The sequence below is a fragment of the Anomaloglossus baeobatrachus genome, chromosome 1, assembly GCF_048569485.1.
Source record: "Anomaloglossus baeobatrachus isolate aAnoBae1 chromosome 1, aAnoBae1.hap1, whole genome shotgun sequence".
NCBI classification, from domain to species: domain Eukaryota; kingdom Metazoa; phylum Chordata; class Amphibia; order Anura; family Aromobatidae; genus Anomaloglossus; species Anomaloglossus baeobatrachus.
The window spans coordinates 551,560,803-551,574,734 of NC_134353.1; the positions used below are offsets into that span (position 1 = coordinate 551,560,803).

The 13,932-nt window shown below is 53.7% G+C and overlaps 2 protein-coding genes across 4 annotated transcripts in view; one reads left to right on the forward strand and one right to left on the reverse strand.

Annotated features, from left to right (window-relative positions):
- Positions 1 to 5,699, reverse strand: part of CAAP1 (caspase activity and apoptosis inhibitor 1) — a 72,048-nt gene extending 66,349 nt beyond the window's left edge. The window contains exon 1 of one of the 2 annotated variants that reach the window (XM_075316795.1): positions 5,457 to 5,699. In XM_075316795.1, the coding sequence (XP_075172910.1) occupies positions 5,457 to 5,570 (114 nt within the window). In that variant the 5' untranslated portion in view covers positions 5,571 to 5,699. The remainder of the gene's footprint in view (positions 1 to 5,456) is intronic. The other variant, XM_075316801.1, reaches the window with a different exon arrangement.
- GEMIN7 (gem nuclear organelle associated protein 7) lies at positions 5,700 to 13,460 on the forward strand. Of its 2 annotated transcripts, none has more exons than XM_075316812.1 (2): positions 5,700 to 5,785; positions 13,041 to 13,460. In XM_075316812.1, the coding sequence occupies exons 1-2, from the start codon at positions 5,756 to 5,758 to the stop codon at positions 13,392 to 13,394; spliced, it is 384 nt and encodes a 127-aa protein (XP_075172927.1). In that variant the 5' UTR covers positions 5,700 to 5,755; the 3' UTR covers positions 13,395 to 13,460. The 2 variants fall into 2 exon arrangements, with proteins under 2 accessions (XP_075172927.1, XP_075172935.1); XM_075316820.1 differs by lacking the exon at positions 5,700 to 5,785 and adding an exon at positions 5,904 to 5,980.
- Positions 13,461 to 13,932: the final 472 nt, after the last annotated feature.

Consider the following 13,932-nt stretch of genomic DNA (forward strand, 5'->3'; position numbering starts at 1 on the left):
TTCCAGGAATGAGGGCACGGTGCTCTGAGGACCAGTACACACAGAGCACGGCCATGGATTTCCAGGAATTACTGCATGGTGCTCTGAGGACCAGTACACACAGAGCACGGCCATGGATTTCCCAGGAATCACTGTACGGTGCTCTGAGGACCAGTACACACAGAGCACTGCCACGGATTTCCAGGGATTACTGCATGGTGCTCTGAGGACCAGTACACACAGGGCACGGCCATGGATTTCTCCAGGAATGACTGCATGGCGCTCTGAGGACCAGTACACACAGAGCACGGCCATGGATTTCTCCAGGAATGAGGGCACGGTGCTCTGAGGACCAGTACACACAGGGCACGGCCATGGATTTCCCAGGAATGAGGGCATGGTGCTCTGAGGACCAGTGTACACAGAGCACGGCCATGGATTTCCCAGGAATGAGGGCATGGTGCTCTGAGGGCCAGTACACACAGAGCACAGCCATGGATTTCTCAGGAATGAGGGCATGGTGCTCTGAGGACCAGTACACACAGAGCACGGCTATGGATTTCCAGGAATTACTGCATGGTGCTCTGAGGACCAGTACACACAGGGCACGGCCATGGATATCCCAGGAATGACTGTACGGTGCTCTGAGGACCAGTACACACAGAGCACTGCCATAGATCTCCCAGGAATGAGTGTATGGTGCTCTGAGGACCAGTACACACAGAGCACAGCCATGGATTTCCAGGAATTACTGCATGGTGCTCTGAGGACCAGTACACACAGAGCACAGCCATGGATTTCCCAGGAATGAGGGTACGGTGCTCTGAGGACCAGTACACACAGGGCACGGCCATGGATTTCCAGGAATGAGGGCACGGTGCTCTGAGGACCAGTACACACAGGGCACGGCCATGGATTTCCAGGAATTACTGCATGGTGCTCTGAGGACCAGTACACACAGAGCACGGCCATGGATTTCCCAGGTATGAGGGCATGGTGCTCTGAGGACCAGTACACACAGAGCACGGCCATGGATTTCCAGGAATTACTGCATGGTGCTCTGAGGACCACTACACACAGAGCACGGCCATGGATTTCCAGGAATTACTGCATGGTGCTCTGAGGACCAGTACACACAGAGCACGGCCATGGATTTCCCAGGTATGAGGGCATGGTGCTCTGAGGACCAGTACACACAGAGCACGGCCATGGATTTCCAGGAATTACTGCGTGGCGCTCTGAGGACCAGTACACACAGAGCACGGCCATGGATTTCCCAGGAATCACTGTACGGTGCTCTGAGGACCAGTACACACAGAGCACTGCCACGGATTTCCAGGGATTACTGCATGGTGCTCTGAGGACCAGTACACACAGAGCACGGCCATGGATTTCCAGGGATTACTGCATGGTGCTCTGAGGGCCAGTACACACAGGGCACGGCCATGGATTTCTCCAGGAATGAGGGCATGGTGCTCTGAGGACCAGTACACACAGGGCACGGCCATGGATTTCCCAGGAATGAGGGCATGGTGCTCTGAGGACCAGTGTACACAGAGCACGGCCATGGATTTCCCAGGAATGAGGGCATGGTGCTCTGAGGGCCAGTACACACAGAGCACGGCCATGGATTTCTCCAGGAATTACTGCATGGTGCTCTGAGGACCAGTACACACAGGCCACGGCCATGGATTTCCCAGGAATGAGGGCACGGTGCTCTGAGGACCAGTACACACAGGGCACGGCCATGCATTTCCCAGGAATGAGGGCATGGTGCTCTGAGGACCAGTACACACAGAGCACGGCCAAGGATTTCCCAGGAATAACTGTACGGTGCTCTGAGGACCAGTGTACACAGAGCACGGCCATGGATTTCCCAGGAATGACTGTACGGTGCTCTGAGGACCAGTGTACACAGAGCACGGCCATGGATTTCCCAGGAATGAGGGCATGGTGCTCTGAGGGCCAGTACACACAGAGCACAGCCATGGATTTCTCAGGAATGAGGGCATGGTGCTCTGAGGACCAGTACACACAGGGCACAGCCATGGATTTCCCCAGGAACGAGAGATCTGAGGACCAGTACACACAGAGCACGGCCATGGATTTACCAGGATTGACTGTACGGTGCTCTGAGGACCAGTACACACAGAGCACTGCCATAGATCTCCCAGGAATGAGTGTATGGTGCTCTGAGGACCAGTACACACAGAGCACAGCCATGGACTTCCAGGAATTACTGCACGGTGCTCTGAGGACCAGTACACAGAGCACAGCCATGGATTTCCCAGGAATGAGGGCACGGTGCTCTGAGGACCAGTACACACAGGGCACGGCCATGGATTTCCCAGGAATGAGTGAATGGTGCTCTGAGGACCAGTACACACAGAGCACAGCCATGGATTTCCCAGGAATGAGGGCATGGTGCTCTGAGGACCAGTACACACAGGGCACGGCCATGGATTTCCCAGGAATGGGGGCATGGTGCTCTGAGGGCCAGTACATACAGGGCACGGCCATGGATTTCCCAGGAAGGAGGGCACGGTGCTCTGAGGACCAGTACACACAGGGCACGGCCATGGATTTCCAGGAATTACTGCATGGTGCTCTGAGGACCAGTACACACAGGGCACGGCCATGGATTTCCCAGGAATGAGGGCATGGTGCTCTGAGGGCCAGTACATACAGGGCACGGCCATGGATTTCCAGGAATTACTGCATGGTGCTCTGAGGACCAGTACACACAGGGCACGGCCATGGATATCCCAGGAATGACTGTACGGTGCTCTGAGGACCAGTACACACAGAGCACTGCCATAGATCTCCCAGGAATGAGTGTATGGTGCTCTGAGGACCAGTACACACAGGGCACGGCCATGGATTTCCAGGAATTACTGCATGGTGCTCTGAGGACCAGTACACACAGAGCACAGCCATGGATTTCCAGGAATTACTGCATGGTGCTCTGAGGACCAATACACACAGAGCACAGCCATGGATTTCCCAGGAATGAGGGCACGGTGCTCTGAGGACCAGTACACACAGGGCACGGCCATGGATTTCCCAGGAATGAGTGAATGGTGCTCTGAGGACCAGTACACACAGGGCACGGCCATGGATTTCCCAGGAATGAGAGCATGGTGCTCTGAGGACCAGTACACACAGAACACGGCCATGGATGCCCAGGAATGACTGTATGGTGCTCTGAGGACCAGTACATACAGGACACGGCCATGGATTTCCCAGGAATGAGGGCACGGTGCTCTGAGGACCAGTACACACAGGGCACGGCCATGGATTTCCCAGGAATGAGGGCACGGTGCTCTGAGGACCAGTACATACAGGGCACGGCCATGGATTTCCCAGGAATGAGGGCACGGTGCTCTGAGGACCAGTACACACAGGGCACGGCCATGGATTTCCCAGGAATGAGTGTACGGTGCTCTGAGGACCAGTACACACAGGGCACGGCCATGGATTTCCCAGGAATGAGTGTATGGTGCTCTGAAGACCAGTACACACAGGGCACGGCCATGGATTTCCCAGGAATGACTGGACGGTGCTCTGAGGACCAGTACACACAGGGCACGGCCATGGATTACCCAGGAATGAGTGTACGGTGCTCTGAGGACCAGTACACACAGAGCACGGCCATGGATTACCCAGGAATGAGTGTACGGTGCTCTGAGGACCAGTACATACAGGGCACGGCCATGGATTACCCAGGAATGAGTGTACGGTGCTCTGAGGACCAGTACACACAGAGCACGGCCATAGATCTCCCAGGAATGAGTGTACGGTGCTCTGAGGACCAGTACACACAGAGCACGGCCATAGATCTCCCAGGAATGAGTGTACGGTGCTCTGAGGACCAGTACACACAGAGCACGGCCATAGATCTCCCAGGAATGAGTGTACGGTGCTCTGAGGACCAGTACACACAGAGCACGGCCATGGATTTCCCAGGAATGAGGGCATGGTGCTCTGAGGACCAGTACACACAGAGCACGGCCATGGATTTCCCAGGAATGAGGGCACGGTGCTCTGAGGACCAGTACACACAGAGCACGGCCATGGATTTCCCAGGAATGAGGGCACGGTGCTCTGAGGACCAGTACACACAGAGCACGGCCATGGATTTCCCAGGAATGAGGGCACGGTGCTCTGAGGACCAGTACACACAGAGCACGGCCATGGATTTCCCAGGAATGAGTGTACGGTGCTCTGAGGACCAGTACACACAGAGCACGGCCATGGATTTCCCAGGAATGAGTGTACGGTGCTCTGAGGACCAGTACACACAGAGCACGGCCATGGATTTCCCAGGAATGAGTGTACGGTGCTCTGAGGACCAGTACACACAGAGCACGGCCATAGATCTCCCAGGAATGAGTGTACGGTGCTCTGAGGACCAGTACACACAGAGCACGGCCATAGATCTCCCAGGAATGAGTGTACGGTGCTCTGAGGACCAGTACACACAGAGCACGGCCATAGATCTCCCAGGAATGAGTGTACGGTGCTCTGAGGACCAGTGTACACAGAGCACGGCCATGGATTTCCCAGGAATGAGGGCACGGTGGTCTGAGGACCAGTACACACAGAGCACGGCCATGGATTTCCCAGGAATGAGGGCACGGTGCTCTGAGGACCAGTACACACAGGGCACGGCCATGGATTTCCCAGGAATGAGTGTACGGTGCTCTGAGGACCAGTACACACAGAGCACGGCCATAGATCTCCCAGGAATGAGTGTATGGTGCTCTGAGGACCAGTACACACAGAGCACGGCCATGGATTTCCCAGGAATGAGGGCATGGTGGTCTGAGGACCAGTACACACAGAGCACGGCCATGGATTTCCCAGGAATGAGGGCACGGTGGTCTGAGGACCAGTACACACAGAGCACGGCCATGGATTTCCCAGGAATGAGTGCATGGTGCTCTGAGGACCAGTACACACAGAGCATGGCCATGGATTTCCCAGGAATGAGGGCATGGTGCTCTGAGGACCAGTACACACAGGGCACGGCCATGGATTTCCCAGGAATGAGGGCATGGTGCTCTGAGGACCAGTACACACAGAGCACGGCCATGGATTTCCCAGGAATGACTGCATGGTGCTCTGAGGACCAGTACACACAGGGCACGGCCATGGATTTCCCAGGAATGAGTGTATGGTGCTCTGAGGACCAGTACACACAGAGCACGGCCATAGATCTCCCAGGAATGAGTGTATGGTGCTCTGAGGACCAGTACACACAGGGCACGGCCATGGATTTCCCAGGAATGAGGGCATGGTGCTCTGAGGACCAGTACACACAGAGCACGGCCATAGATTTCCCAGGAATGAGTGTATGGTGCTCTGAGGACCAGTACACACAGAGCACGGCCATGGATGCCCAGGAATCACTGTACGGTTTGCCATCACTATGTACAATGCACAGATGAATGCACCTAGGGGCATAGAGGGAGCACCTGCTGGCTGGACTCCGTGCTCCTCCGTTTCCTCTCCACCTGAGAGCCGTGCTCACAGGACGCGGACCTCCTCCTCTTCTTCTTCTCCTTGGAGCTCTTCTTGCCTCCGGTCATGGCTGCCCGTACAGTGACACCGCTGTGTACAGTACACCTTGCCTCGGGGGACCACTACACAGGAAAACAAGGAGCTTCCCACATGACACTGTACAGAACAGTGAACTCCTTCCCACCAATCACAGCGCTGAAAGCAGTCACATGTCCCTCACGAGGTTCCGTACACAAGCCACGCAGTGACGCTTATGATGTTGAAGTCGGAGGAACCATGTAAAGTGAGGGCATGATAAACTAGAAGCTTGTAACAAGCACTACACAAGGGGCATTGTGAGGGAATACTGACGCTTGCTATGGCTGTGTTGTGACTGAGGAAAAACTGAAGGTGTGGAGGAAAGCAACGGGTGAGCGCCATTTCTGGTGATCCGGAAGTCGCTCGCAGATCACGTGACTCGAGCATGGGTGAGAAGAGAGTGAGTATATGGCTGCATGGAGGCCAGGGTGCTGGTATGTGGTGGGGCATTCCCATAGTGCCTGCCCTAGTGGTTAGTAATGAGCTGTGTGCCTCGCTCCTGGGCCTGGCCATGGCCATAGTTCCTGCACTGGTGGTTAGTAATGGGCTGAACATAGTCCCTGCCCTGGAGGCTGTGTGCCTTAGTCCTGGTGCTGGCCATAGTCCCTGCAGTGGTGGTTAGTAATGAGCTGTGTGCCTCATTCCTGTGGCTGGCCATAGTCCCTTCAGTGGTGGTTAGTATTGGGCTGTGTACCTCTGTCCTGTGGCTGGCCATAGTCCCTTCAGTGGTGGTTAGTATTGGGCTGTGTGCCTCAGTCCTGTGGCTGGCCATAGTCCCTTCAGTGGTGGTTAGTATTGGGCTGTGTACCTCTGTCCTGTGGCTGGCCATAGTCCCTGCAGTGGTGGTTAGTAATGGGCTGTGTGCCTCAGTCCTGTGGCTGGCCATAGTCCCTGCAGTGGTGGTTAGTAATGGGCTGTGTGCCTCAGTCCTGGTGCTGGCCATAGTCCCTGCAGTGGTGGTTAGTAATGGGCTGTGTGCCTCAGTCCTGTGGCTGGCCATAGTCCCTTCAGTGGTGGTTAGTAATGGGCTGTGTGCCTCAGTCCTGTGGCTGGCCATAGTCCCTGCAGTGGTGGTTAGTAATGGGCTGTGTGCCTCAGTCCTGTGGCTGGCCATAGTCCCTGCAGTGGTGGTTAGTAATGGGCTGTGTGCCTCAGTCCTGTGGGTGGCCATAGTCCCTGCAGTGATGGTTAGTAATGGGCTGTGTGCCTCAGTCCTGGTGCTGGCCATAGTCCCTGCAGTGGTGGTTAGTAATGGGCTGTGTGCCTCAGTCCTGTGGCTGGCCATAGTCCCTGCAGTGGTGGTTAGTAATGGGCTGTGTGCCTCAGTCCTGTGGGTGGCCATAGTCCCTGCAGTGATGGTTAGTAATGGGCTGTGTGCCTCAGTCCTGGTGCTCGCCATAGTCCCTGCAGTGGTGGTTAGTATTGGGCTGTGTGCCTTAGTCCTGGTGCTGGCCATAGTCCCTTCAGTGATGGTTAGTAATGGGCTGTGTGCCTCAGTCCTGTGGCTGGCCATAGTCCCTGCAGTGGTGGTTAGTAATGAGCTGTGTGCCTCAGTCCTGTGGCTGGCCATAGTCCCTGCAGTGGTGGTTAGTAATGGGCTGTGTGCCTCATTCCTGTGGCTGGTCATAGTCCCTGCAGTGGTGGTTAGTAATGAGCTGTGTGCCTCAGTCCTGTGGCTGGCCATAGTCCCTGCAGTGGTGGTTAGTAATGGGCTGTGTGCCTCAGTCCTGTGGCTGGCCATAGTCCCTGCAGTGGTGGTTAGTAATGGGCTGTGTGCCTCAGTCCTGTGGCTGGCCATAATCCCTGCAGTGGTGGTTAGTAATGAGCTGTGTGCCTCAGTCCTGTGGCTGGCCATAGTCCCTTCAGTGGTGGTTAGTAATGGGCTGTGTGCCTCAGTCCTGTGGCTGGCCATAGTCCCTGCAGTGGTGGTTAGTAATGGGCTGTGTGCCTCAGTCCTGTGGCTGGCCATAGTCCCTGCAGTGGTGGTTAGTAATGGGCTGTGTGCCTCAGTCCTGTGGGTGGCCATAGTCCCTGCAGTGATGGTTAGTAATGGGCTGTGTGCCTCAGTCCTGGTGCTGGCCATAGTCCCTGCAGTGGTGGTTAGTAATGGGCTGTGTGCCTCAGTCCTGTGGCTGGCCATAGTCCCTGCAGTGGTGGTTAGTAATGGGCTGTGTGCCTCAGTCCTGTGGGTGGCCATAGTCCCTGCAGTGATGGTTAGTAATGGGCTGTGTGCCTCAGTCCTGGTGCTCGCCATAGTCCCTGCAGTGGTGGTTAGTATTGGGCTGTGTGCCTTAGTCCTGGTGCTGGCCATAGTCCCTTCAGTGATGGTTAGTAATGGGCTGTGTGCCTCAGTCCTGGTGCTGGCCATAATCCCTGCAGTGGTGGTTAGTAATGGGCTGTGTGCCTCAGTCCTGGTGCTGGCCATAGTCCCTGCAGTGGTGGTTAGTAATGGGCTGTGTGTCTCAGTCCTGTGGCTGGCCATAGTCCCTGCAGTGGGGGTTAGTAATGGGCTGTGTGCCTCAGTCCTGTGGCTGGCCATAGTCCCTTCAGTGGTGGTTAGTAATGGGCTGTGTGCCTCAGTCCTGTGGCTGGCCATAGTCCCTTCAGTGGTGGTTAGTATTGGGCTGTGTACCTCTGTCCTGCGACTGGCCATAGTCCCTGCAGTGGTGGTTAGTAATGAGCTGTGTGCCTCAGTCCTGTGGCTGGCCATAGTCCCTGCAGTGGTGGTTAGTAATGGGCTGTGTGCCTCAGTCCTGTGGCTGGCCATAGTCCCTGCAGTGGTGGTTAGTAATGAGCTGTGTGCCTCAGTCCTGTGGCTGGCCATAGTCCCTGCAGTGGTGGTTAGTAATGGGCTGTGTGCCTCATTCCTGTGGCTGGTCATAGTCCCTGCAGTGGTGGTTAGTAATGAGCTGTGTGCCTCAGTCCTGTGGCTGGCCATAGTCCCTGCAGTGGTGGTTAGTAATGGGCTGTGTGCCTCAGTCCTGTGGCTGGCCATAGTCCCTGCAGTGGTGGTTAGTAATGGGCTGTGTGCCTCAGTCCTGTGGCTGGCCATAGTCCCTGCAGTGGTGGTTAGTAATGGGCTGTGTGCCTCAGTCCTGGTGCTGGCCATAGTCCCTGCAGTGGTGGTTAGTAATGGGCTGTGTGCCTCAGTCCTGTGGCTGGCCATAGTCCCTGCAGTGGTTGTTAGTTATGAGCTGTGTGCCTCAGTCCTGTGGCTGGCCATAGTCCCTGCAGTGGTGGTTAGTAATGAGCTGTGTGCCTCAGTCCTGTGGCTGGCCATAGTCCCTTCAGTGGTGGTTAGTATTGGGCTGTGTACCTCTGTCCTGCGACTGGCCATAGTCCCTGCAGTGGTGGTTAGTAATGGGCTGTGTGCCTCAGTCCTGTGGCTGGCCATAGTCCCTTCAGTGTTGGTTAGTATTGGGCTGTGTACCTCTGTCCTGCGACTGGCCATAGTCCCTGCAGTGGTGGTTAGTAATGGGCTGTGTGCCTCAGTCCTGGTGCTGGCCATAGTCCCTGCAGTGGTGGTTAGTAATGGGCTGTGTGCCTTAGGGTATGTGCGCACGTTGCTTTTTACCTGCTTTTTACCTGCTTTTTTGCTGCTTTTTCTTCTGCGCTGTTTAATGCCAAAATGGATGTGTTCTTCTATTCAAGCAAAGTCTATGGGAATTTGGGTTTCTTGTTCACACTTTGTTGTTCAAAATGCTGCCTTTTTGTGGCAGAACTTTGGTCAAAAACTCAGCTTTGCAGTGCAAAACCCAAATGGCAAAAACAATTGACATGTTGCTTCTTTGAAAAGCTGAGTTTTTGACCAAAGTTCTGCCACAAAAAGGCAGCATTTTGAACAACATAGTGTGAACAAGAAACCCAAATTCCCATAGACTTTGCTTGAATAGAAGAACACATCCATTTTGGCATTAAACAGCGCAGAAGAAAAAGCAGCAAAAAAGCAGGTAAAAAGCAGGTAAAAAGCAACGTGCGCACATACCCTAAGTCCTGTGGCTGGCCATAGTCCCTGCAGTGGTGGTTAGTAATGGGCTGTGTGCCTCAGTCCTGTGGCTGGCCATAGTCCCTTCAGTGGTGGTTAGTAATGGGCTGTGTGTCTCAGTCCTGTGTCTGGCCATAGTCCCTTCAGTGGTGGTTAGTATTGGGCTGTGTACCTCTGTCCTGCGACTGGCCATAGTCCCTGCAGTGGTGGTTAGTAATGGGCTGTGTGCCTCAGTCCTGGTGCTGGCCATAGTCCCTGCAGTGGTGGTTAGTAATGGGCTGTGTGCCTTAGTCCTGTGGCTGGCCATAGTCCCTGCAGTGGTGGTTAGTAATGGGCTGTGTGCCTCAGTCCTGGTGCTGGCCATAGTCCCTGCAGTGGTGGTTAGTAATGGGCTGTGTGCCTTAGTCCTGTGGCTGGCCATAGTCCCTTCAGTGGTGGTTAGTAATGGGCTGTGTGCCTCAGTCCTGGTGCTGGCCATAGTCCCTGCAGTGGTGGTTAGTAATGGGCTGTGTGCCTTAGTCCTGTGGCTGGCCATAGTCCCTTCAGTGGTGGTTAGTAATGGGCTGTGTGCCTCAGTCCTGTGGCTGGCCATAGTCCCTTCAGTGGTGGTTAGTAATGGGCTGTGTGCCTCAGTCCTGTGGCTGGCCATAGTCCCTTCAGTGGTGGTTAGTATTGGGCTGTGTACCTCTGTCCTGCGACTGGCCATAGTCCCTGCAGTGGTGGTTAGTAATGGGCTGTGTGCCTCAGTCCTGTGGCTGGCCATAGTCCCTTCAGTGGTGGTTAGTATTGGGCTGTGTACCTCTGTCCTGCGACTGGCCATAGTCCCTGCAGTGGTGGTTAGTAATGGGCTGTGTGCCTCAGTCCTGGTGCTGGCCATAGTCCCTGCAGTGGTGGTTAGTAATGGGCTGTGTGCCTTAGTCCTGTGGCTGGCCATAGTCCCTGCAGTGGTGGTTAGTAATGGGCTGTGTGCCTCAGTCCTGGTGCTGGCCATAGTCCCTGCAGTGGTGGTTAGTAATGGGCTGTGTGCCTCAGTCCTGGTGCTGGCCATAGTCCCTGCAGTGGTGGTTAGTAATGAGCTGTGTGCCTCAGTCCTGGTGCTGGCCATAGTCCCTGCAGTGGTGGTTAGTAATGGGCTGTGTGCCTTAGTCCTGTGGCTGGCCATAGTCCCTTCAGTGGTGGTTAGTAATGGGCTGTGTGCCTCAGTCCTGGTGCTGGCCATAGTCCCTGCAGTGGTGGTTAGTAATGGGCTGTGTGCCTCAGTCCTGGTGCTGGCCATAGTCCCTGCAGTGGTGGTTAGTAATGGGCTGTGTGCCTCAGTCCTGTGGCTGGCCATAATCCCTGCAGTGGTGGTTAGTAATGAGCTGTGTGCCTCAGTCCTGTGGCTGGCCATAGTCCCTGCAGTGGTGGTTAGTAATGAGCTGTGTGCCTCAGTCCTGTGGCTGGCCATAGTCCCTTCAGTGGTGGTTAGTATTGGGCTGTGTACCTCTGTCCTGCGACTGGCCATAGTCCCTGCAGTGGTGGTTAGTAATGGGCTGTGTGCCTCAGTCCTGGTGCTGGCCATAGTCCCTGCAGTGATGGTTAGTAATGGGCTGTGTGCCTTAGTCCTGTGGCTGGCCATAGTCCCTTCAGTGGTGGTTAGTATTGGGCTGTGTACCTCTGTCCTGCGACTGGCCATAGTCCCTGCAGTGGTGGTTAGTAATGGGCTGTGTGCCTCAGTCCTGGTGCTGGCCATAGTCCCTGCAGTGGTGGTTAGTAATGGGCTGTGTGCCTCAGTCCTGTGGCTGGCCATAGTCCCTTCAGTGGTGGTTAGTATTGGGCTGTGTACCTCTGTCCTGCGACTGGCCATAGTCCCTGCAGTGGTGGTTAGTAATGGGCTGTGTGCCTTAGTCCTGTGGCTGGCCATAGTCCCTGCAGTGGTGGTTAGTAATGGGCTGTGTGCCTCGGTGCTGGCCATAGTCCCTGCAGTGGTGGTTAGTAATTGGCTGTGTGCCTCAGTCCTGTGGCTGGGTGAGACCAGCATTGTTCCTGGTAATCCTTTTATATGGCGGCTTCTTACCGAATATCTGGCTTTGCAAGGTGCTAGGTGTGATTGTTGTACTCAGCACCCCTGTTGACATGGCCCAAACACTCCGACAGATGTGGAGCTCCGATATTGGGTGCGAATGACCCTGACCTCCACCAAATCTCCCCTGGCCCCATGCAGGCGGACTCTCGTCACTTATTCTAATCTGTGGCGCTGTTCACATTTCTGTGGTTTTATTTGTGAACCATGTGTCCAAAAACTGACGTCTCTGATTTTTGCATGGACACAGATCAAAATTACCCACACAAGTGTGCGGGTCCGTGATGAAGAGTACGGACACCACACCGATTGCGTTACTGTGCCGTCCGCGTGCCGTCTGTGACTGACAGTGCTAAGGATGTGACTTCATTATCCATATGTGAGAGTCTCTGATGCCTGGATCGCCATAGTGCCAGTGTGTGATTGTATCAATGCCAGTGACAGCGTGGGTTATGGGGCCACGGCAAGTATTTTGTGCCAGTGTGCCATGATCCCCATTCGGTATTGCACCCCTTATTCTCTAAACACATGTAAGGTCGGATTTTTTTTTTGCTGAAATAAGACTTAACATTGAAAAAATAGTTGTACGTGTTTAATAACTTTTCTTTATATGTAACTATATTATTGCTTTATTTAGATATGGAGAATCGTAACATGTATTTTATTTTTTTCTTGTTTTTGTTGAATTTTTTTTTTTTTATTTGTGTCAGCTTTCCTAATAGGTCTCCATTCCTCTTCTCACAAAATGACAATTGAGAAGAGAGGCAGTCTACATGACTCATTATCTTCTCTGCCTGTGCAGAGCGCAGCAATGGAGATGAGTTGGTCAATGGCTGCTGCACTCTGCATAGGCAGCGAGCAAGATGAAAAAGTTGAGTTTATTATACCGAGTCTTCTCATCTTGCTTGGCGGACAGTCTCCATCCAGAAGTGGCTAAGTGCAGTGGAGCCCTTTTACTCCCCTATAGACATTGGGCAATTGCCCCAGGTGCCCTCTGCCTTCTACCCCTCGCTATGTCACTACTGAGTACCAAAGTGTCTGATGGCATGGTAGATGAAAAAGTCTTTATCTAGAAGAGGAGAGTAGTTTTCTGGATCCATACAACTTTCTGGTTATGTAGCTGTAATGTGGTTCCGTAACCCTATAGGCCCCCTCCTATTTGGCCATATAATACCCCATTGAGGCCCATTTATTTGAAGACTACACAATGCAGCCTTTTACATGCACAATGTGGTGATATTTTCCTCTGTGCATTTGGAGACACTTACCGTGTGCAGTGTACACTCATAAGTGACGCTATCACAGCGATGGACGTGTGGCCCACCTATGGTGCTCAGGAATGGAATTATCACTTACATACAGGTATTTCTCATTTATTTCCTTCTGTGCTGACACTGTTTGCTTTTCTCTTAGGAACCCCCACTTCTTCCTCAGGTTCCCATCCTTCGTCTGCCCCGGCCACCGTCCCCCTCTGGCCGTGGTTTTGATCCGGCCTCCCCACGAGCTCTGGCACATCATAGCTCTGATGCCCATCAGAAAATCCGCTCCAGTCTTCGCCTACACTTTCTTCGCAGCCTTCTTGCCTCTGCGGGTCTTCCGGTCACGTTCACACTTTACCAGCGTGTCGCAGTCTCTGCTGAGCGGTTTAACGCCTGTGACATAGAGGGCCATAATTTCCAGGTGTCTAACCTGCAGACGCCCCTGGGTGTGCAGAAGGAGGCGCTCATTCGTGGGCCAGATATCATTTCTTACTCCTTTCATCTGTGAGAAGCCATCACTTTGTGTACATGCTGAATACTGTTCATGAATAAATGGGGCATTATCACCCAGTGACTAAGGTGTGGAGTTTAATTTCAGCTCTATATATGCAGTTCTATAGTGCACAGTTTGAGGTTGTATACAGCTACACTATGTACAGATGCAGACCTGACGGTGCCTCTGTAAGGAACAGGATTCTCCATTGGAAGCAGTGCTAAGAGAATAGTACGACATTCAGAATGTGTGTGATACAGATCACCTTTATGCCTTAGGGGGCTTGGCCAACAATTAAAAGGGATGTCCATTACTTTCATAGTGATGACCTTTTTTTAGTTCGGCATTAGATTGGTGGGAGTCTAACACTTGACGCCGGCCCCCCCGCCCCAATCATCTGGTACCAGCTTTCCTGCCATAATGTCCCATATTCTGCCATTTTTTAAATACATAGATCCTTCTCACCTGTCCTCATGCCCTGAGTGATCATCATCCTCTTCCTCAGCCAGGGCAGCGTATAGCAGGGATGTCAGGCGTGGTCATGACAGATAGG